This window comes from Ahaetulla prasina, chromosome 1 (genome assembly GCF_028640845.1).
Source record: "Ahaetulla prasina isolate Xishuangbanna chromosome 1, ASM2864084v1, whole genome shotgun sequence".
Lineage (NCBI taxonomy): Eukaryota > Metazoa > Chordata > Lepidosauria > Squamata > Colubridae > Ahaetulla > Ahaetulla prasina.
Window position 1 is genome coordinate 330,538,588 of NC_080539.1, and position 25,096 is coordinate 330,563,683.

At 38.2% G+C, this 25,096-nt stretch overlaps 1 protein-coding gene across 9 annotated transcripts in view; it reads right to left on the reverse strand.

The window, feature by feature from the left end:
- TTC7B (tetratricopeptide repeat domain 7B) overlaps window positions 1–25,096 on the reverse strand; it is a 116,149-nt gene that overhangs the window by 23,009 nt on the left and 68,044 nt on the right. For 7 of the 9 annotated variants that reach the window (XM_058162540.1, XM_058162541.1, XM_058162546.1 and 4 more), the window contains 3 exons: window positions 19,848–20,015; window positions 12,599–12,739; window positions 3,321–3,523 (listed from right to left, as the gene is read on the reverse strand). In XM_058162540.1, the coding sequence (XP_058018523.1) occupies window positions 3,321–3,523; window positions 12,599–12,739; window positions 19,848–20,015 (512 nt within the window). Of the gene's footprint in view, window positions 1–3,320; window positions 3,524–12,598; window positions 12,740–16,984; window positions 17,036–19,847; window positions 20,016–25,096 lie in introns of all 9 variants that reach the window. The other 2 variants (XM_058162548.1, XM_058162542.1) reach the window with 2 other exon arrangements.

Consider the following 25,096-nt stretch of genomic DNA (forward strand, 5'->3'; position numbering starts at 1 on the left):
CAGAACAGTGTTTCATTAATTATAACACTGTTAAACAACTTGAAAGTGTTTGACAACTTGGGGAAAAATTATCAGAAGATTTTGGGATAGAAGTTCAAAACTTACACAAGCTTTTTTGTGATAAAATTCTGAAGGTCCTGTTTTTTTCTTTAACATATCTTTGTAAAGTCCAGTTATTTTCTCTTTGTATCTTATATCTTATATATTTTATACGTATCTATATATATAAACGTGAAAACCACTCATGCTGTAATCACGAAATCTCCAGAACCATAAAGCCTACAAACGTGAAATTTGCCACGTATGTTCCTCTTGGCTTCCAGGTGCTCACTAAGAAAGGATTTTTTGAAATGACTATGAAAGGATTAGTATTTCCTATATTATGATTAATATGCTCTGATGCTAAGGAGTTCTACTCCCCCTCCCCACCTGAAAAGAAATCTGTTCCAAATGCAAAACACAAGCAGTGGAGAGGAGTTTCACTTTCAGTTTTACTTTGACAGCAGCAACCAGGGGATAGGATAGGGGAGGTTTCTGTGGGGCAAGGCTGAGGGAGAGAAGGGGATAGGATACGGGAGGCTTCTGTGGGGTAAGGCTGAGGGAGAGAAGGGGGATCGGATAGGCTTCTGTGGGGCAAAGCTGAGGGAGAGAAGGAGAGAGGAGAGGCCGACTGTAACTACTATATATAAATATATAGTCTTTATATATAAAGACTATGTCTTTAACAATATATATAGGCTATGCAAAAAACAAAATCCATCAGCCCAAAAGGGAACAAAAAGACCAAAGCACCTCTCACCAGCAATCGGCACCCAGATCAGCATAGCTTTAACTCCAAGGTTAACTTCAGACCAACAATCAAGTAAACAATACCCCAATCAAGAAACTGTCAAAGAGCCAACAGTAAAAAGCCCAACCAAAGAATCTCTAAGACTGCCCCCACCAACATTGACAGGCAAGCACCAGAATATAAACTGACAGCAAACAGCCCTCCTTAAGTGCTATTCTTAAGAAGAAGGGGTCAACCTATTTTTCAAAGCATCAAAAGGCAAGTCAAGAAACAATGGATGGAAACTAATCAGGGAGAAAAGCAACCTAGAACTAAGGATAAACTTAACAGTGAGAACAATTAACTAGTGGGACGGCTTGCCTTCAGAAATTGTGGGTGGTCCATCACTGGAGACTTTTAAGAAAAGAATGGACAGTTGCTTGTCTGGAATGGTATAGGGCAGGGGTGAAATCCAGCAGGTTCTGACAGGTTCTGGAGGACCGATAGCAGAAATTTTGAGTAGTTCGGAGAATCGGCAAATATCACCTCTGGCTGGCCCCAGATTGGGGGGGGGGGAATGGAGATTTTGCAATATCTTTCCCCCAGGAGTAGGGAGGGAATGGGGATTTTGCAGTAGCTTTCCCTTGCCACACCCACCCAGCCACGGCCACCAAGCCACATCACGCCCACAGAACCGGTAGTAAAAAAATTTGAATTTCATCACTGATATAGGGCTGTGATGGCGAACCTATGGCACATGAGCCGTCGCCTGAGTTCAGGTCTGTTGTGCATGCACATGCGCCTCCCGCTGGCCAGCTGGTCTTTGGGTTTCTGCTGTGCATGTGGAGTGTCACATGCGCATACATAGGGGGCATGTGGAGGTATTGCATGTGCATGCAGAGGGTTGGGCCGCGTGCACATGTGGAGGTGGGGCGCATGCGCGGGGGCCATGCTCACACTGCATTTTGGGGTTTTGTGCGCTCACGCACATTCACAGATGCACACGCACAAACTTTGGGCACTCGGTCCGGAAAAGGTTAGCTATCACTGGTATAGGGTCTCCTGCTTACATAGGGGGTTAGATTAAAAGATCTCCAAGGTCCCTTCCAACTGTGTTATTCTGTTAAAAGAGGCCTTTCAACATCCTCTAAAGCTAAGACAAAGGATCAAAATAGGCTGAAAGAGAGTTAAAATAGACTGAATGATGGCCAAATTGTTTTTTTAAACAAATCTCATTCTAGAACAGTATTTCTCAACCTTAACTTTAAGCCATGTGGATTTCAATTGCAACAATTCCCCAGGTAGCTTTCTAGGAGTCAAAGTCCACAGAGCTTAAAGTTGCCAAGGTTGAGAAAGGCTGTTCTATAAATTGATGCTGTCATAGGTAAAGCTGATATAATGGGATACCACTAAGTTTTATAACCAATGCACATAAAGAAAAATAAAAAGTATTATTATACATTATTTTAACATTGCTTTATTTAATCAGAGATTTTTCTTGAAACTTTTAAAGAACATTGTTATCTAAGACATTTCGTACATTCACTGAAGGTCCAGCTAGAAAAGAAGTTAATAGCATATTTCACTGGGTTGTGCAAAGCATTTGGCAAAGACATTTCATAAAGCATTTGCACCGGCAAAGCATTTCTACAATGCTAAAGCCACCCTGAGCTTAGGACAGCTTGAGCATCCTTTTGCAAGGCTGTTTCTAATTCTATATGTGCACAGAGACAAGCCTTCTGCTGAGGCTGCTAGCAAAGAGAAAGTACATGCATGTAATAGCTAGATAGAAACTTGCTATTTGCAATGAGAAGAAATCATGCAATGAGATGCCCCAACTCAGCCGTGCTGAGCAAGCAAATAAAGTAATAACTATAAGACCTTTTAATTTTTTACCATGTTTATTCGCACTATGAAAATGAACTGGCATCAAGCTAAAACAAGCATACTCATAATGTACTCTTAAAAGAAATTATAAACATGGGAAATACAGAATATAGACAACACAGAGAATATCACAGCAATTTAAAGGATCATGAAATTAAGCCCATGGTTGGCATGCTAGTATTTTATTCTGATTTCAGTTGATTGATTTCAATATGATAAAATAAATACCCAATGAATAGAATAGAATAGAACAGAACAGAATAGAATAGAATAGAACAGAACAGAACACTACACTACACTAAATGAATATATTAATGAACAATTTGAAATTGCTGCAGTTTTACAACACTGGGCCCATTGCCAACAGAATGTTACTATTTTATTTCAAATATATAAGGTATTTTCTCTATTTTCATAGCACTAAGATAGATCCACATATTTAAAAAATGTTTTCTGTTTTTCTCCTTTTCTAAATGTGGTTATTAGAACTACTGCAGATCAGATAAATACCAATGGCTCAAGAATTCATGTAAACAGAATTTATCCCACATATATTTTTACAGTTGTCGAATACATTCTAATTATTGAATTGATAAGTATTCCTATAGTGTTTTAAGCAATAAATCTACCTTTTTATACATTATGCTGCATAAATTGAACTTACCAATCTTTGCATACTTTTGACATGTGTAGGGCTAATAGATAAGGCCTCTTCATACCAGCGCTTGGCTTCATCAGTGTTTCCCCGAAGTTCTGCTATCTGACCTCTCATGTAGAGAACATTGTGAGACATAGGAAAGAGGTTAGCAGCTTCCTGAGTACAAGCAGTGGCTTCTGCAGGTTTTCTGATTCCTATGTATACGTCAGCTGGAAACAGGAAGCAGAGAAAGAAAAAAGAATGAACAATTTCAAACAAATATAAATGCTTTTTATCTTGCTTTCACTCAGCTTTCCAGAAAATTGCTTCCAGTAAAAAAGCAGTTGTAGGCAAGAAACCATTCTACAATATGGGAAAACATGTTTGCCCATTCTTTTTATGATTGATCTACCATTACTCCCTTCCTCATCGGATTATAGGGCCCCTGTCATTTTTTATAAAATATGCCTGTGACTGTAAAGGAACTGTAATCTTGCAAGTACTATCAGTATCAAAAGTAAATTTTCTTGCAGCACTTTAAAACATGTGCTAAATAACTAAGAGTCTCAAATAACACGTTATGGAACTCCAGCATTTTGACGCAGCTTGAAACTAGGAAATATTGCAAAAACTATTGTCTAGCTTAACATCATACACTGTGGAAGGTTTTTTTCCTTTAGAATATTTTACTTCTTAAGTTATTGTTATTTTGCCACCTTCAAAGTCTTCTCTTCCTTTAATTTTAAAAAGCATGCACATTTTTTATTTCTATCATAATATATATTATTATCATTCATTCTTGCCTCCATGAAAACGAACTGATTCTTACATCCATGAAAATAAATAAATGAATCCGAAATATTAGTCTTATTCCAACACTGGAAATTTTTAAGAAAATATTGGATAACCATCTGTGTGAGATGGTGTAGGGTTTCCTGCCTGGGCAGGGGGTTGGACTAGAAGGCCTCCAAGGTCCCTTCCAACTCTGTTGTTATTATTATTATTTTAGTTAATGTTCTTTAAGTGAAATAATTTTCATCAAGTAAACTAAAAATGTACTTAATCTGTCAGAGGCATGCTCTCTAGTAATGTTTTTATTAGTTTTTAAATTGTTTAGTGGAAGAAAGAGAAAATAAGAGAATAAGAGAAAGAGAAAATAGAAGTTAAAAGAAAAATAACTCCCTGACCTATAGTTTGTAAGAATCAATCACTTAAGGGGGCCCAATCAATCTCTCTATCTAGTTACCCATATATATTTGACCATGTTGAAGCTATAAAAACAGAACTACAAGTTTTGGTATCTAATTTTGATTGAAGATCAGTTCAATTCTGGCTCTAGTATCTTTAAAAAAATCATAAAAAATACCCTAGGATAAACTGGACACATCCCTGCAGAGGCCAGAAATGTAATTCACCTCCAAGTAGTATCAGCAGTCCTCCCACCTCAATCAAATAATGAAAGGAATAACTAAAAATAGGGAAAGGGTGAGATTTTTATTTAAGATCTGATGTCAACATTTTAAAGCATTATATAACAACTGTGCTTCTTTTATATCTGCAGTATTCTTGTTCATGTTTTTAGTAAAATTATTGTTTCAATGCTGTTCTTCTCTCAGGGTATAGATATTTTTAAAAATTTGTGGTTTGTGCTATCGAGTGGGGTATGCATCTTGATCAGGGATGAAATCCTCCCCATTTGGATCAGATCACCCGATCCGGTAGCGATGGTGGCGGGTGGTTCAGAGAACCGGTAGCAAAAAATCCCTCCCCCACCCGCATGCCCGGCTGAGCCGTGCAATCATCAGAGGTTTTTTTTTCTTTTAAAAGCATTTTTTCTTTGGCTGAAAAAATGTTTTTAAAAGTAAAAAAAAAGTCTCTGATGATCGCGTGGCTCAGCTGGGATTGTCTGCACCTTTTAAAAGCATTTTTACAGCGTCTTTGGCCAAAGAGGTTGTTAAAAAAATGCTTTTAAAGGGTTCTGGCGATCAGGCAACTCAGCTGGGATTATCAGAACCCTTTGTCTACCTAAGCAGGTGCTACTAGTACTACCAACAACATAGCATTATTATGTTGTTATTATTATTATTGTTATTATTATTTATCTCTTGCCTGACTCCTGATGGGCCAGGAGTCAGACCTCATCTGGGTGGTCTAAAAATTGTTAAAAACATTTAAAAGCAAGAAAGCAACACAAAGGAACAAAGATGGTGGATGTAACAAACCTGGATAGGAACAAAGAAAAAGAAGAAAAAGACTTCACTCCTTTTCACCAACAGCCTGGCCCAAGAACCACATTCTTCAAGGCCCTTCAAAACACCAGTAAGGTGTGGAATAATTGAATTTCAGGGGGAAACTCACAAGGCAAGTGCTGCTACAGAGAAGACACATTTTCGGAAACCCAATAGTTGACACCCAAAGAGTACCATCCTGCCAGATTGGATCAGCCAGACTGATACTGTGGGAAACAGGCAATCCCTGAAGTAACTAGACCATATGGCATATAGGGCTTTACAGGTAGCAACTAACAATTTGAATTGCAGCTGGTAATACACTGGCAACCAGTCAGCTCACAAAGATAGATGCACTACTAAGATCCCTGTGTAGTATGTTATGTGGGGCATGGACATCCCCGTGCCCTGCCAGTTTGTTTACAAGTGTGATCAAATAAATCAGTATTAATTCCTAATACCAAAATCTAACAGAAATGTGTCTAGATGAACTGTTTCTTTTAGGAGTTTTATCAGAAAGTATAGTTTATATAACTGGAATAAATATGAAGAGTAGACAGACTTCCCACCCTTTACGGCAGACCACAAATCTTATTTTGAATTCTGAATGATGACAAGCTAGTCTTTGTATTCTGTTTTGCCCACTTTTCTTGTGAATTAATCTGCCATGAACGGAGTAACTTCACCTGTCACCTTTTGATTTCACTGCGTAATAATAACAGCAACTGATGGCTAATTATATCTAGAATATCATATGAACTCCTGCCTAGCATGATTCCAGTACTATCAAATTCTGCTTTAAGGTAAATTTTAAAATGTTTGGAAAACAAATGGCAGATCTCATATTCCATGTAATTTATCACTGAAGTATAACTGTGCTGTATCTTTAACTATGTGGTTAGACAAGAATAAGTTTCAAAGTCAAGATAAATGCGACAGGATACAGAAAGCAACATATATTTGTAACTGAGTGGGAGATGAGATGGAATAATTGTCATGGAGTGGGGTTTCTTTTAATGGAATCTAGAATATAAAAAGAAGATTAGTGCAGATAGTACTCAATTTACAACAGTTCATTTAGTGACTGTTCGAAGTTACAATGGCACTGAAAAAAGTGACATGATCATTTTTCAGAGTTACAACCTTTGTAGCATCCCCATGATCATGTGATCAAAATTCAGATGCTTGGCAACTGGTTCATACTTATGACCATTGCTGTGTCCGGAGTCATGTGATCACCATTTGCAACCTTTTGACAAACAAAGTCAATGGGGAAGCTCGATTCACTTAACAATCGGGTTACTAACTTATCAACTGCAGTGATTTACAACAACTGAGGCAAGAAAGGTAATCAAACTGGGCCAAACTTACTTAACAAATGTCTTACTTAATAACAGAAATTTTGGGCTCAATTGTGGTCGTGATTATGTGGCAATTAATTATTATTATTGAATTTTCAGGAAGTCGAGGACTACTTGTACTTAAAATATTTTTAAGGATCTTTTTTAAAATGATACTTGTCCTTTTACCTCGCTGCAAACAGGTTTTTTGTTTTTTCTCTCCTGGATTAATCACTGTGGACAAAGATATAATGCAATTTTACTTGCGGGTTGGTGATTGTCAGGGACCAGAAACTGACTGTCAGTAAAGTAATTCCTGGTTCATTACAAGCATACAATATCCTGTCTATGTCTCTGAATCTTTTGGGAAATGTTTATTTTATAAGGTGTTGGAACAAGTTGAATATTCCATGGAACTGATGATTTTTCAGGAGCTCTGGAGAGTTAATGCTGGAGAAAATATGCTTTCTTACTTTCTCCTGAAAGAATCTGATCTCCCAAAGGAACTGAACACTGCTATTTCTTTTTAGCAAATTCTTCTTCTTTCAAACAAGTAACCAAGTGCAGAGAGTATCAGTCTTCTTTTTCCTCCCAGGATTTCATTGAGTATAGCAATGATTTTATGACACTACAGCAGTGGGCACTGCTTAAATGTTCATACATAACCCCTATATAAATCAACTTTTAAAAAGTAAATAGACATCCCTGTTTTACCTATTGGATATTTAATGCATTTGTTTCACTGCTCTTTTTAAAGTACAAATTTAAGCCACTGTAGTTTGACAGTTTACCACTGAATTTTGATGTCACAATATTGTAGGTTTTTGAGAGTGAAACATAGGTTCCCCACTCCTCTCTTTGACTAGTATATTTCTAGAATCTTAGCAACTATATTAGTGATCAGCTAATGAGCTTCACGGATGAGTAGTTTAAGCTCTCCTCTCCTATCTGATTGTTTCTACTATGCCACAATAGGACTGCCAGTTTATTTAAAGTTGATGCAAGAAGAATTAGACAGAGACCAAGAAGAGGTATTTGCTGCTTTGAGTCACCAAGCCTTTTAAAATATATATTACCCATATATATATTGGTTTACATATCTAGATACAGACTTCTCCAATATGCAGAACCATTTTTTAAAAATGGAGGACTACATTGGAAAAAATTGACTTAGAGTAGGGATGTCAAACTCCCGGCCAGTGGCCGGATGCCGTCATGCACCGTTCACACCCGGTTTAGCGAAGGGGAAAAAAGTCCTGATACATCAATGTGATGCCACCGTGACGTGATTTGACACCCCTGACTTAGAGGAATCACATCGTCCATTACAAAGAGAGAACTGACACTTATGTGAGCTACCCAGTATCAGTGAGCGTTGGGCGATCTACAAGTTTACTAGATGATGATGATGATGATAATGATGATGATAGTATCAGCCCTGATTGTTTCTTTATCGAAACAAAGCACAATGGCAGCAGAATTAAGAATTATGGTAAACAATAAATATAATAAATTTTCCTTGTTTGTTGTTATTGTTAATACGCTCTCCTAAACTGATGACAATGAAGTACAACGATCAATATATTATATGCTAGAAAAAATCAAATATGTTAATCTTAGAATAAGAATTTGATGCTCTTTTCTTTATTCATATCTATACCAAAGAAAGTCATGTCATTCTTTTTCTTTCTTACTTTTTTTTCTGTACTTGTACTTTTTATTTTTGAGCTTTTTTCTTTTTCTGTTTATTTATTTATTTATTAAATTTATACGCTAATCCTTTTATGTTTCAACTAAGGAAACAAATCAGAGAGTGTACATGTATTCTGAAACACATTCATGTTGGTTTTTCAAAAGAAAAATATACACGTTTTGATAACTCTAGGTTATATTTTCAATTATACTCCTCCCATGGCCACACAGGAGGTTACACGAGGCTGGCTCCAGGGGATTATTAAAGCTTCTTTGATGGAGGGTGTTGTTTCTACCGCCTTGAAAGAGGCAGTGGTGAGGCCCCTCCTCAAGAAGCTTTCCCTGGACCCAGCTGTTTTGGGAAACTACCGTCCCGTCTCCAACCTTCGCTTCGTGGCGAAGGTTGTTGAGAGTGTGGTGGCACGTCAGTTACCCCAGTACCTGGATGAAACGGTCTATCTGGACCCGTTCCAGTCCGGCTTTCGGCCTGGGTATAGCACAGAGACGGCTTTGGTCGCGTTGGTTGATGATCTCTGGAGGGCTCGGGACAGAGGTTATTCCTCTGCCCTGGTCCTTTTAGATCTCTCAGCGGCTTTTGATACCATTGACAATGGTACCCTGCTGCGCCGGCTGGGGAGTTTGGGAGTGGGAGGCACCGTTTTTCGGTGGTTCTCCTCCTATCTCTCCGACCGGTCGCAGACGGTGTTGGCAGGAGGGCAGAGATCGACCGCAAGGCGTCTCATGTGTGGGGTGCCGCACATGAGGTGCCTCTCCTGTTCAACATCTATATGAAGCCGCTGGGTGAGATCATCTGTGGTTTTGGGGTGAGTTACCAACTGTACGCTGATGACTCTCAACTGTACATTTCCACCTCAGGCCACCCCAACGAAGGTGTCGAAGTGCTGTCCCGGTGTCTGGCGGCCATGCGGATCTGGATGGAGAGAAACAGGCTCAAGCTCAACCCCTCCAAGACAGAGTGGCTGTGGATGCCGGCATCCCGGTACAGCCAGCTGCAGCCGCGGCTGACTATTGGGGGCGAGTCACTGGCCCCGATGGAGAGGGTGCACAACTTGGGCATTCTCCTGGATGGGCGGTTGTCCTTTGAAGAACATCTGATGACCGTCTCCAGGAGAGCTTTCTATCAGGTACGCCTGATTCACCAGTTGCGCCCCTTTCTAGACCGGGATTCCCTATGCACAGTCACTCATGCTCTCGTCACTTCTCGCCTGGACTACTGCAATGCTCTCTACATGGGGCTCCCCTTAAAGAGCACCTGGAGGCTTCAGTTGGTCCAGAATGCGGCTGCGCGGGTGATAGAGGGAGCCACTCGTGGCTCCCATATAACACCTCTCCTGCGCAAGCTGCACTGGCTGCCTGTGGTCTTCCGGGTGCACTTCAAGGTGTTGGTTACCACCTTTAAAGCGCTCCATGGCTTAGGACCGGGTTATCTACGGGATCGCCTTCTGCACCATTTGCCTCCCACCGACCCGTGCGCTCCCATAGGGAGGGCCTCCTCAGGGTGCCGTCAGCCAAACAATGTCGGCTGGCGGCCCCCAGGGGGAGGGCCTTCTCTATGGGGGCCCCTACCCTCTGGAACGAGCTTCCCCCAGGACTTCATCAACTTGCTGATCTCCGGACCTTCCACTACGAGCTGAAGACGTATTTATTCTTCCGTACTGGACTGGCATAGAATTAGTATTATTATTTGTAATATTAAATTGGGTTTTATGGTTTTATGTATTTTAATTTAGGGGCCAAATTTAATAAGTTTTTTATCAGTGTTTTTATTTGTATTGTATCTATTTATTGTTGGTTTTTATCTGAGTCCTTCGGGAGAAAGGTTAAATAATAATAATAATAATAATAATAATAATAATAATAATAATAATAATAATAATAATAATAATAATAATAATAATAATTATGATGATGATGATGATTAACAGAATTTGAATGCATGAATTCAGCATTAAATCCAGAATTTACTAATGTATTTTATCTATTTATTTTATCTTTTTACAAATCTATTTCTGGGCATAATTCAAAAGTTGGTTCCATTCCCACCCCACTCCAGGGGAAGGATACTGTAAAATCTCCATTCCCACCCCACTCCAGGGGGAAGGATACTGTAAAAACTCCATTTCCACCCCATTCCACTAAGCTGCTTTCCAGCTCCATTCTCCTGTGCAGGGCAACAAAAGAAGACCCAGCCGATCAGCTGGGACTCGGGAGGCAGCAAATAGATCGGGGGCAGGGCCAGTCAGAGGTGGTATTTATTGGTTCTCTGAACTACTCAAAATTTCCACTACCGGTTTGCCAGAACCGGTCAGAACCGGCTGAATACCACCTCTGATTCTAACCACTACGCCACCACAGCTCAAAGTTACAATAGCACAGAAAAAAGTGACTGATGACTGTTTTTTACACTCACGACTGATGCAGCATCTCCGTGGTAACATGATCAATATGCAGACGCTTGGCAACTGGCATGCATTTATGATGGTTGCAGTGTCCCAGGATCATGCGATCCCCTTTTGTGACCTTCTGACAAGCAAAGCCAATGGGAAAGCCAGATTCACTTAACAACCCTTTTACTAACTTAACAACTGCAGTGATTCATTTAGCAATAATGGCAAGAAAGGTAAATAAATTGGAGCAAAATTCATTTAACAATGGAAATTTTGGGCTCAACTCAAGTCATAAGTCAATGATTACCTGTATTTACAATTTCCAAGTCATAGTTCAGATTTACTACCTCTATACAAAGTACTTCAGAAAAAAAAAGAATCCTGCAGATTTGAGTATTTAGTTGGAAACAAGAATTAAATGAAAAATTACATAATGTCCATATTTCTTCTTATATATGGTATATATTACACAAGGAAAATTTATAAAATCTATCTATATATCTATCTACCTACCTACCTACCTACTTACTGTATCTATCATCTATCTATGTATCTATTTAACTAGCTAGCTAGCAAGCTAGCTATAGCATTTTACTTCCTTCAAACAAGTATAAATGCTCCCTCCTCCACTTTAACAATACTTGAAATGACATTATTATCTGAACTGGGCTAATGGGAGCCCTTACCTAGCTTCACAAAGTCCATTATTTCACATTAGCTCAACGTGAACTGCCTAATGTAAACATGCATAGATGGGCCTGCCTGAGACAGAGTAGATACCTGATTAATCATCTATTGCCTTACCAGTTCCAACTGTTAATCAGGGATTGCTTTTATTTTCCCACACACTATTCTCTTTAGAAAGTAATTACTAATAAGTAATAATAGTTTACTAGTATTATATATCATTTCTAGCTTACTATATCAAAAATAGCATTTTTGAAATTAGACTATTGGAACTCCTGAATATATATACCGGTAGCTATTTCTCATGGGAGAGAACATTTTCCCCCTGTCTGCAGTAATCAAATTTATATAAACCTAAATTAGCCAAGCGTTAAGATATGGCCAGAAACTCTTTCTAAAATTCTCAATTAAACTACTGATTTATCCCCATAAAACATATTCCCATATTCCCCAAAAATTCTCCCAAAACTATTTTAATGATTTTTATCCTTTGATGCATTTTGAGAAAACACTTTAAAAGATACATTTTTCAGGTGGCATTTATCTTTTCCACCAAAGCTGCTGCTTTCTGTCCCAACTACATATTTCTTGAGTAATGCCATTTTAAAGTTCATGAAAATAATGTCACACCTAATTTGCAGTGTGACATCTTACATTTCTATGCCTTAACATCTTCTGGCCAGCGGCTGGGGGGAAAAAGCAGGGAGAGTCAACCTTCTGACAAGCTTGTTAAAATACTAAATGCTCCTTTCTTCTAATCCGCAGTTTTCATAAATTAAGCATTGCTGTGCTCTTGTCTTCAAATGAATCAAAATGCCACATTCTGAAAAAGCATCCCTCTAAGCAGTGTTTTTATGCTGACATCCAAGAAAACATTCTGCCCTGTCGAATGCAGCAAAGAGTTTCCTGGGGCTAATGGGGAGGAAGAAACAACTGCTCTGTCCCATTACCTGCATGAAGCCAGATCTGAGCCAAAGTCATCCAAGGATGCAGAGGACCCTGCTTTGGAGTACTACTCTGCAAAGATGAAGCCACCTCTGATAGTGCCTGCTCCACTCTAGAGGCCGCTATTGATGTTGCATGGACCGAACCTATGAAAGGAAAGACAAATAATTGATTCTAGGAGAAAGGGACAAAGATGCAAGCTCTCACATGCAGGTTCTAAATTCTTCATTTTAACTCTGTGTAAGGTAAAACTGTTATAAAATCTCCAAAACCTATACTTCAGGGTACGTGTAAGACATTTTTTTAAAAAACTTCATTAGGAGGTTAGTGTTGGTGAACCAGTGTGTTAAAAGGCTACTAGTGGAAATGACAAATGAGACTGGAGCAGCCTTTGGGAAACAAAGGTTTTTAGCTGTCAAGTAGAAGTGAGTAGATTTGTGAGTACACAAATGCTAAGGCCTAGAGGGTGTGAAATTACACTGTATGATAATTTCATTTACTTGCTCTTTAATGCAAGTCTTTGTGATTTTTTTTCAGCAAAAGGGATAATTTGAAGGGTAAATTAGAGTGAAAAAAGAACCCAACGTATTACATGGGGAATAGCCTCAACATTTCCCTTAAAAGAAATCAAATGGCATAAATCAGTCATTCTTAACCTGTGGTCTGCAGAACCCTGGAAGGCCACAATGTTGTCACAGGGGCTCCGCCAAGGCTTGGAGAAATGCTATGATTTAAATCTTGGGTTAAGTCTTTCTGATCTGGGGTTATGGTCTGGGGCCACAAAAGGTATTTAAAGGGGGTCCTTAGTGAAGAAAAGGTTGAGAACCATTGGCATACATTATAAAGTTCACCTATCAACAACATTAGCAGCAGTTAGAAAAGTAAACAAAATGGACAGTTCATCCAAAATGAATTGGAGTATATAAAAAAGCTGATTCAGAGCTCTTAGATCTTGATATTGCCTCATTTGTTACCGTTTGTCAATTTTTTTAAATGACTAATCATATTTCAGTGCACAAGATGGTGCCAAATTATCCAGCTCTCACTACGCATGTAAAATATAGCAATTTTTGCTGCAGTTTCTAATTATGTAACAGACTTAGTAGATCTCTTTAAATGTTCATAGCACTTATTAAATAGATTCTACAAGTATAGCACATAGGCACATTCCAAAAAAGCTTAGGTTGCCAAAGAATTTAACTGAAAAGCGAAATATTTGTAAGAAGAAAACAAAGATAAATTCCTTCTTTGTTGAGCTATGGCAATCTTATCATCTTCTCTGGTTTTCTTGATGGGAATTTTGAAACTAAATTTACCTTTTTTCTTCACAAAGTAATGATATATATTTACAGATCGTTGTATTAGACACCACAGACGAATGTGTCTGGTTGGAGTTATTGGCTTTCTTGTCTGAGTCATACAATCAGTCATGGCAAGTGCTTTTGTTTTTTGTCTTTTTAACTATATGCAGCTGAAACTGTTCCTTACATTCATTAGTGGAAAATATTATCCATTTAGTTTCTGTTTGCTATACAGAAGGTTAAGGTAGAAGAGGTCTGTAATATTCAAGACTGAAACATGCATAGTCCAAAGAGATATTGCAGGAATTTCATCTATACTTCATGTATTCCTTTCAGGTTTTTAAAGATATATTTCACAGTCCTACATCCGGATCTTACACAAATATATCTGAAAATCAGCAACATTTATCTCAACAGAACTGACTTTAATAAATGTGGTCAGAGTTAATCTTAGAGATCAGCACTGAGGGAGGACTTCTCACATATGTTCAATAACTTTAATTCAAAACCTGTCCTTACATGGCATATTTTCAGGACTTGATCATCTTGTTTTACTCAAGTCCTTTCTAGCTAGTAAGGGGGTCCACACAAAGGGGGCATAAAAAAAAGTCAAGATGCTGGCTGCATTCCTTCCTTCACATGTCTTATATTACAACACATAAAAAGGGAGGTAGGGCTTTTAAGCTGTACAATTGCAGCCACATTCTTGATTCTTGGGACACTTCCCTATGGTGAGTTGGCACAAACTGCCCCCTTAGTGCATGTATTTTTGAAGGTCTCTGGGCCTTTGAAAACTTCTTAGGCAGGCAGAGGGCATCTGCTTTCCACTTAAGCACTATGGACCTTAGTTACCACATACTTTAGGCTTTTCATATATATTGAACAGAAATATTGAAAAAGGGACATCTAGAAAAGGAGAATGAGAGACTGACATATTTGTCCTGCTCAACAGCATTACCAACATTAATTCAAGTAATAAGAATTCCTCATGACTAGCTAACCCTAACCCTAGTTAGCCTTCTCCACATTGATATTTTATAATGCTTAACTACAATTAAGGCAAGAAATGGTAGAAAGACGGGAATATTTGTTCTAAAGGTTCTCAAATATATTATTCCAACTCATTACCAACTGTTTATAAACCAGGACTGTTATGTTTACAATTTACACTGGTATACTGTATAATTTCAATTTCTCTTAACATTGTAACCACACATTCTTGACACACAAAACATCTATTGTTATTTCAATACTATTTCAATACTATTCTTTTATTTTTTGACAAACATGTATAAAATTTGGCCCAATTAGCAGATCTATACAAATTTTTACAAATGAAAATGTGCATGTTTAAATATACAAGATCAATAGCTGGTAAGCCACAGGTCCTATGAAGAACCTACAAGTTCACTCCCAAACAAACAAACATACAAACAAACATTTATTTCTAGCCTCTCTTACAGAGTTGCAGTAATGAAAGAGGAAAAATCAGAATGGAACCAATTGAGGACTGATTATATAATCCAGACAGTCTGGTGTACCTGGATGCGTATATCTATATATAGTTGGAAACAGTCCCAAAAAGTGGTTGGATAAAAATTTATGGAAATCCAATATAGCTTGAGATATGTCAAATCCCTAAACTTCTATTCTACACCTTAACATGGATTTGAAGAAAAAGTTGGAGAAGACAATACTTGAGCGTTTTTTAACATTTTATCTTATATCTATTTGAGGAATTATTACTGTTACTGAGCTATCGTTGCATTCTCTTGGACATAGCCATGCATCAGAATGAATGGCTTATTTTAAATTCCTTTAATTAAACAAGAATATGCCATAATTTGAAGAAATAATATGGAAGCTTGTCACTGTGAAAAGGTGAATAATACTGAAATTGTGAGAATTTGGGAAGACAGGTGGTTTTGTTTTCGAAAAGTTAGGTAGAAGGAAAAAAGAACAGTTTCAGTTCTACTGTGCCCCTGTCCTTGATGGCTTATGAGAAATAAGATTGTTTTAAAATGAATTTATCACTATTTCCAGAGGCTCTTTCCTTCCTTGTTACAAGATGAAAAGTTACTTTTCAATTAAATGTCATGATAATGTTTTAGGTTAAAAGATGAAAATAATTGGAATTAAGCAAAACCATGCAATGTAAAAACATATTAAAATTCACATGCACAAAAAATAAAACAGAAAGAAAAAGCAGGCTTCAAAGCATGTAGAAACACCAAAATGTGGAGCATGCAGAGATCTGTATGCCAGTGCAAGCAAATCACTGTCTAGACTAAGAGACAGTATCTTCTGCAGGACTAGATAAAATAGACATATGGACAAAACTGATATGACTTTATTTCAACTGCACAATTCATTTCTCACTCCCAATATATTAAAATACTTCTGGATTTTTTTTGGAAATAGGTGTAACAAAAATGAAACTTTGGCTTTCTGTTCTACCAATTATTAATATTATTTTGTTCCATGAAATTTTTCCATGAAACTCAACAATTAATTAGGCAAAAATCAAACTCAATATAGGACTATCCAACTAATAGGATCAAAAAAGGTCAAAGGTAGCTAAAAGTAACAATATATTAAAGATTTCAGATCACTTGTAAGTATCAAACAAAAATAATTTTCTTAAAGAACTATATTTTTAAAATTTTGAATTTAGATTTTTTTTCTTGATTAGCTTTATTTATTCCTATTAGCTAAGGAGCTAGAATGTCATTCAACTTCCAACTGAGCTAGAAAAATCACTGCAATGATACATAAATATGGTTTCTTATAAAGTACATCAACGGCTATCCAAGGATTAACTCCTTTTTCCAAAATGTATTCCTTTGGAGCCCTCCAGAAATTAATACTGCCTCTTTAATAACTGAAACCAAGTGACCAGATAAGTGCATTCAGATCTCATAGGATTACAGCCTCAGGGTAACTTGAATGGGTCTAGAGCAACAGCCTTGCTTTGCACAATGTAAACTTCCATGGCGAATGGACAACATTTACATTCTGTGGTGAAGGGAGAGTGTTACTACTAAATCTTTAGAAATTTAAGAATAGACCTATATAGTAAATGCTACTTACAAACTGAAAAAAGGGAGAAAAAACCATGAAAGTAAGCATCTGGAGGGTTGCCTTTAAACAACAAATCAAACCACAAATTAAAATCACAAAAAAATAACAGCTATAAAATAGAATTACACAAATGCAATTACACTTCTGATAACCTTCAAACTGTAAGCCAATTTTCTTGTTTTCCAAGGGATTTTGAACATTGCACATATGGACTTCAAATCAGACAAAATTTTAATAGTGATATTGAAGTATTTAAGTTATAAACCCTCTTTCAGGCCACATTAATATACTGTACAAGTGCAACATAGAGAAACAATAAATACATTTATTAAAAATCCAGAGAGGACTTGGACCATTTTATTCATCTGAACTTAAAGGGAAGAACACTTCTGTGCTGCTACACAAATCACATGATGGAAACTAATTAAGGAGAGAAACAAGCTAGAACTAAGGAGAAATTTTCTGACAATTAGGACAATCAGTGGAACAGCTTGCTTCCAGAAGTTGTGGATGCCCTTAAAAACTGGAAGTTTTTAAGAAGAGATTGGACAACCATTTGTCTGAAATGGTATAGGATTTCCCGCCTAAGCAGGCAGTTGGACTAGAAGACCTCGGAGGTCCCTTTCAACACTTGTTCTGTTATTCAGTTACTTTCAGGACAAGGCAGAATAGAATCTAACAAGGAGAATACACATTTAACCCTAACAGGGCATTTTTTACAGAGTTCAAATGATTACTGAGAATTTCATAGGAGCTGGATAATTCGCAGCTCACTTCTATGTCAGTGTTTCTTTATTATTATTATTATTGCAGAAGGACCTTGAGTTATTGGCTACCCTAAATTAAAATATTTCAACCTACCTGGACTGCAATTTATAATACTGTTTTGGTGTCCAATAGTGTTATGAATTCAAAACAATTATTTTGCACGTATGAAAATTCACTTCTAAATGGGTCAACACTGTTTAAAGCACATAACAATTCATTTTAAACTTAAAAGCACTGTTTATAATTCAAAATGGCCCTTTTTCTGAATTCAAAACAATTCAGATTTGAAGTATTTACTGTGTTTCCCCGAAAATAAGACCCTATGTTATATTTTTTGAACCCTGAAATAAGCGCTTGGCCTTATTGCCATGCGCTCAAAAGCCCGACTGGGCTTATTATCAGGGGATGACTTATTTTGGGGGAAACAGGGTACATATTAATTTAAAAAAAAAGAGAGACAATCTACTAAATTTCTTAGTAATTAGTATTGAAATAAAAGCAAATTTAATTTCTTTAGTTTTCAGGAGAAAAATAATCCCAGAAATGTTCAATTTACACTCTTAATTTAATTAATTCTTATACACAATCACTTGTCCAATGAAGCTCGGTTTTGATGCTTATCCTTTACAAAAAATAGCTCTCTAATTACAGATTATAAAAATATTCTGAACTATACCATTTTAGATTAGAGAGGAAAATCTGAAATCCTCCTTTTCAATGTTTCCCCATTTAAAAACTAAACACAATAACCAAAATAACTGATGCATGTGAGAAAACAGCATGATAAAAATTGACTGCATAGTATTCTTAAAGATATGTTACTTTATTTTTGGACTTGCAGACTCAAGTGGTATGGTTAGATTTCTTCCATGTCAGTTTATTATTTTCTTATATGTAATGCAGGACATAATTCTTAGAACTGCAAAATATTTTAATGAAGAAAATGCACAAACAAAATGTATGAATAGCCCTAAACAGGCGAATGGGAATAGCAAAAGCATTGATATAAGTGCACAAAAACTAATAATTCGAAGTTCATTTGAAAAAGAATCCAACAACATGATTTATATACATCTGCTAACCACTTACTAACCTCTGTCATTTATTTCTATCCTAGAGATGATTTGTTCATGTACCTTTAGTCAAATGAACAGATTAAATCAATTTTAAGAGCTCATCCTCAAATCATGCCAGGATAACATAGATGAAATGTCCAGGAATGAAAATTATTACAATTATATTTAAAATGCTTCAATCAATTTTATTATTTCAAACAAGAAACTATCAAATAGTAAAGCTACTAAAAATGTAGCATCTAAAAGCAATTTAATGGAAACCTCTGTGTTCGTAACCATACAGGAGATACTCCACTTTATGAAAAGATGCAGCATAAAAACAACAACAAAACAATACTGCCTCTCTCCGCCGATTACGTCAAACAAAACTGACACATTTGGAACAAGCAAATTTAAAACTTGCTTCCCATTGTAGCACACTGGGTTTCTGACACGGTGCATCCCTTAAATCTTAATCCCTAATATAAGAGCTTTTCCATATTTATATTTTGCATGTTTTGAGTCACAGCAAAAATATTTTGTCTTTCTATCGAAGCTTTTATTAACAAAATGGCCCTCAGATCTATCAGTTGGAATTAGATGCAGTGTTTTCAGCAATGGGCACAACAATTTCTCTTGTTGCATGCCATTAGATCTGAGAACCAACCCTAATAAAGCAGATGGTTAGAAATGCTGTGCTAGCAGGTGCCACTGGCCAGAGCAATAGCTTATGCCAACACTTGTTCTATCTTATCAAGAAGACAATGGAGCCCCCTAGTGGATTCTTTAAAGTAAAGCCTTCTTAGCTGCTAGATGGGAAAGCCAATTTGAGAGGCTATCTAGTTGAATCCACTCAATGCTCTCAAATACCTTGGTGATAAGCCTATTTTTTTCCTTTTTAAAAAAAAAAAGTCAAATATGTAATCCATAGGTTGTTCTTATGCCAAATTGCAAATTTCAGCGCAATTTGTGCTTAGCAGTTAAGAGATTATCAGAAGCACCAAAAGAGCAAGCTAACACCTATCATCAGAAAGAGGAAATCTGTTTACAGAATGAAGGTTCGCAGGGCCCAGGAACGTGGTCACAAGATGGATTGGCTGCATGGGGCCAGACAAAGGAATCAGTTTTGGGAGGTGAATGAGGAGACTGAGGAGACATAAACAGGTGGAGGAGAGATTCTGTCCTTGAGAGAGATGAAGATGTAGAGGAATCAGAAGCTAAAAAGTGAAAGAGAAAAATTATAAAGAAAATACCAAGAATAAAATATGAATGGATAAATTAATGGAGGCCAGGAAAGAAAGAAATGTATAGCCCACTTAGCTATTATTAAATAGAGATGGAAACATTTCCACGCAGAAAACACTGTAATTACAGAATTATGGCAAGTCAAAGATAAAATTAAAAATATGTATTGAAAGGAGCAAGGAAGGGGAAAAAACAAAAATCAATTTATTTTAGCAAGACAAATGATAATGAAAATATTTCTTAGCTATGCTATTTAATGTGAGATAGAAGCACGCATTCATTCCTGAAGTTAATACATCTCTTTCTCACTGGGTAACTGTCTCCAAGGTTTTTAAAATTACTATTATATTTGACTGACAGCAGACATAATAAGGCTATTTCATAAATGTCCTGAAGAATAAGATAATAATATATCAGCCGAAAAGTGTTTTTGTTGATATACTTCAATTTATGTTACCTACATTTTTCTCAGAAATCTGTCTGCTATTCTGTACATCAACTTAAACTAGCTTTTCTGTTATAATCCTTTGGTTCTGCCCAGCAACTAAAAAAAAAAAAAGCAGTCAAGCAATTGCTTCATTTTGTCTAAATAAATTAGACAACACTATTGCCTTTAAGCCATTAACATTCACTTGTAATTCAGATGTTATGATTGAATAGGTCTTCTCCTAATTTATTTGTGCCAGTATTTATTTATTATTTATTAACAGAGGTTACAGTCAATTCATTGAGACCTCTTATTTCCTTCTTCCGTAAGAGTTAAAATAAAGAAGTGGTATACACATGCCAAGCTACAGGATAAAATAATAATAACAACAAAAGTTACTAAGAAAGAGTCCACTGAAGACAAAGTATCCAAACCTTATGTTGCAAAAGTATGTGGGAAACTTTTCATAGTTAATTTATGTGGATTCATTAAATACATACTATCAAGACCCGCCCTGTCCAATGGTAATGTTACAGACCAGGGCAGTGGTGAAATCTAATTTTTTTTGCCACCGGTTCTGTGGCCGTGGCTTGGTGGGTGTGGCTTGCCTGTCATGTGACTGGGTGGGCGTGGCCAACATGATGTCACTCACATTACTCTTCTTTTCTACTTTCCCTCTCTCCCTCCCTCCCTCCCTCCCTCTCTCTCTCTCTCTCACTCACACACACACACACACACACACACACACACTTGGTCTGAGTAGCGGCTATAGTGGGAGAAGGAAGAAAGTGCTCCGGGAGGAAGGGCGGCTTGACCCGGAAGCGGCGCGTCTGTCATGGGCTGGATGCAGGTAGCGGAACCAGAGGTGGAGGGGAAGGCAAGCAGGCGGCAGTCGCCCAAAAGCCCCATGGAAGCTGAGTGCGCCAGGCCCAAAGGGCGAGCGAGCCTCGCCATGTTCACCCGAGGCGGCTCTTTGGCTGAGTGCAGGTCTTCCTTCGCCACAACCAGCGTCGGCCTTATATCTGCCCATCCTCCCAGAGCTGCCCATGTCTTTCCTCTTGCAGCTCCGAGCCCTGCCCAGCCTCAAAGCTGGCAGAGAAAAGGAGGGGGAGGAGGGCTACTTGGTGTGATGCCTGCATTCTTCCTCCCCTTGCATGGGCAGCCTGTTGGCCTTGCAGCTGCCGTGGTCTGCCCCGCGCAAGGCAGAGGCATTGCATCAGGGCACTGGAGGCAAGTGGAGCCGCAGAGCAATTTTTCAGAGGAGGTAGAATAGTGTGGCAGCAGGTGTCCACACCCTGTTTCTTGCCTGCCAGCCAGATGCGAGAGGCATTTTGGGCAAAGGTAGCAGCCGCTGCATCCCCCCCAAGGGCATGGGAGTTAGGCCTAGCTGGACACTGACCCTGGAAGGCAAGCGGGCATGGGGGACCGCTGGGAAGGCAGCTGGAAGGCAGGCAACCCTGCCATGCTTGCCTGCCTTCCACGTGGCCTTCCGCTTGCCTGCCTTCACAAGCTGGCCACCAGAATTCCAGGAAGGCAGGCAAGCAGGGTAGGTCTGCGGGAAAGGGAGTAGGCTGCTAGCTCCCTTCCCCGCAGCCCTGCCATGCTTGCCTGCCTTCCATGTGGCCTTCCGCTTGCCTGACTTCACAAGTTGGCCACGGGGATGCCAGGAAGGCTACGTGGAAGGCAGGGAAGCATGGCAGGACTGTGGGCCATGGACCAATTTGGGGGCGTGGGCTGCCAGGGATTGCTACCGGTTCGGCAAACCAGCCCCAATCTCTGCTACCAGTTTACCCGAACTGGTCTGAACCAGTAGCATTTCACCCAGGGGTGTCAAACTGGTGGCCTGCGGGCCAGATGCATCATGTGTAGGCCACACCCACCCTAGTTCCACAATGGGGAAAAATGTCACAAAACATTACATAATGGCAATGTGATACAGCAGGTTTGATACCTGTGCTGTATACTAACATCACCATTATTTGCAGCCACCATTTATTTCTCAATGCAACAACTGTCTGTAAAATAATACCATTCATGTAATTTTACTATATGTAATAAAATATAAATTGTAATCAGTTTAATTATCTAGATAAACTGAACCAAGCTGTGTCCTTCTGTAATCTATAGGGTTTATAAATATTCCAGTTGGTGCCAATCTGGCTCCTTACCTCACATGGGATTTTACTTTTAAAAAAATAACAAATTTGCAGCAGACATGCTGCATAACAAAATAAGAGTGCCTTTATGCCCCCAATGTGTTAAAAAAGCTATATTCAAAAATAAACAAAAGAGATGGAAAACCAATAGGCAGTTTGGAAGAATGCCCATCTTTTCAGGAAAAAATTCCCAATAAAAAATATAGTAAGAAGTAGCCTAAAGGAATGACAGCTAGAGGTAATGGGAAACAACAACAGCAGTAACCTGGCAATCATTTTACAAAGAATATCCACGGTATATTCTCAACATTTGAAAATTTGTACCATTCTACAAAGGATTAAGGATCCTTGTACTAATAAAATGAATGCTATTATTAGATGAAATCTGGCTCCTTTTAGATCTGTAGGGGATTAAGAATTCACTGGAACAATTTTGAAGTAGTAAATGCACAGTGGCGTATACATTTAGAGAGCTCAATATACATCTGAAAGGCTATTTGTATGATCCTACATAAAGTCCCTTGTAAATTAACCTTTCAGAATAGAGCCAAAATATGCAACATTCTACATTTTACTCTAACAACTTAGAGTTAACTTGTGAAACAAAAAAAAAATTTTTTTTGAACCATTTTGTAACTAAATATTTAGACATAACCTAATACTTCAAATCTTTTTGATACAAAATTTAATATAAAAAGGTAATGAAGTGTCTTATTTCAAGGCTTATCTTCTATTAATCTGTGTATATGTCACAGCATTTACAAAGATTGGGGTAAATATCTTTGAGTTCCTAAATTAAAACTTAGTTCCTAAGTTTTCTTGAGACATGCATGTTGAAGATCTAATACATGACAACATTCAAACAACCTCAATTAAATATAGAGTAGAACACATAGCTATCACATAGATAAAGAACATGTTTACAATAAAGGTAGTTATTTTTTCAGTCTGTCTGTCTATCTGTCTTTCAAATTTATATAGTTTCCCAATTCATAAAAAATAATTCTGTGGCATACAACAAAGAACTAAAAACAATAAATATATAAAAACAAGTCATTGCTAAAATATAAAACAAATATTAAAAATAACATTAAAAAACAAACAGCACAGCCCCAATGAAGAAGCCATTATAAGTTTTTGTTGATCTTCTGGGACTCCAGATCTGGTGACAAAGCCAGGTGTTGAGGGACCTCCTAAACATCAATCAGGGAGGGAGGGAGGGAGAATGATCCATTAGGCAGGCACCATGACAGAGAAGGTCTGACACCAGTGATCCACCAAGCAAAGATCCCTGGCAAATAAAACCCACAGCATACCTACTTTATCAAATCTGATGGCATGGGAAGATGTAATTGGGAAAAGGCCATCCCTAGATAACCAGGTTGCATATCAAGAAGGGCTTTAAAGGTGAGAACCAGCATCTTGAATTAGATCAGAAGTAAACTGACAACTAATGCAGCCTGGGAGCAGAAGTATATAATGTGCTTTTTTAGAAGGACATATACCTGGGCCGTTGCATTCTGCAACAGCTGAAGCTTCTGGATACTCCTCAAAGACAGCCCTACTTGGACAGCATTATGTAGTCCAATCAGGACATGACTAAGGCATGAATGACTCTGAGCACAGCTTCCTGATCTGGGAATGAGTACAAGTGAAGCACAATACAAGCTATGCAAAGGTCTTCATAGCTATGACTGTCACCTGATCTTCAAGAAGGAGTCACAAATCTAGGAGGATCCCAGATTATGCAGTAGGTCTGCATGGGGCAGTACAACTCCATCCAGCCTAGTTCTCAAACTGGCAGGCTCCAAACCCAAAGCTACTCAGTCTTGCCAAGGTTCAGCTGAAGCCTGTTTTTCGCCATCCAGACCTTTACAATTTCCAGGCATAGGGATAAGATGTTCACAGTAGTACTAGCACTTTAGACTTATATACCGCTTTACAGCCCTATCTAAGCGGTTTACAGAGTCAGCATATTGCCTCCAACAATCTGGATCCTCATTTTACCCACCTCGGAAGGATGGAAGACTGAGTCAACCTTGAGTCTGGTGAGATTTGAACTGCTAAACTGCGGGCAGCTGGCAGGCAGCAGAAGTAGCCTGCAATACTACACTCTAACCACTGCGACACCATGGCTCATTATCAGTATCAGTTAATTTAGCACGGGCAGCAGTGATGGGTTTCTACCGGTTCACCCTGGTTCGGGTGAACCAGTAGTGGCGGTGGCGGGAGGCTCCGCCCACCTGCCCAGACATCATCACGGATGCTCTGCGCATGCACAGAAGCACCATGCACAAGTGAAGCAAGCACATGCGCGCTCACAGTTCTAAACTGGTAGCGCAGGTAAGTGAAACCCATTACTAATGGGCCAAGGCATAAAATTGTAAACTGATGATACCTCACCTCATGGCAGTGAATGAGGATACACATATAGATTTTAAATAAGGGAGGAGCACCATATCCTGCAGTA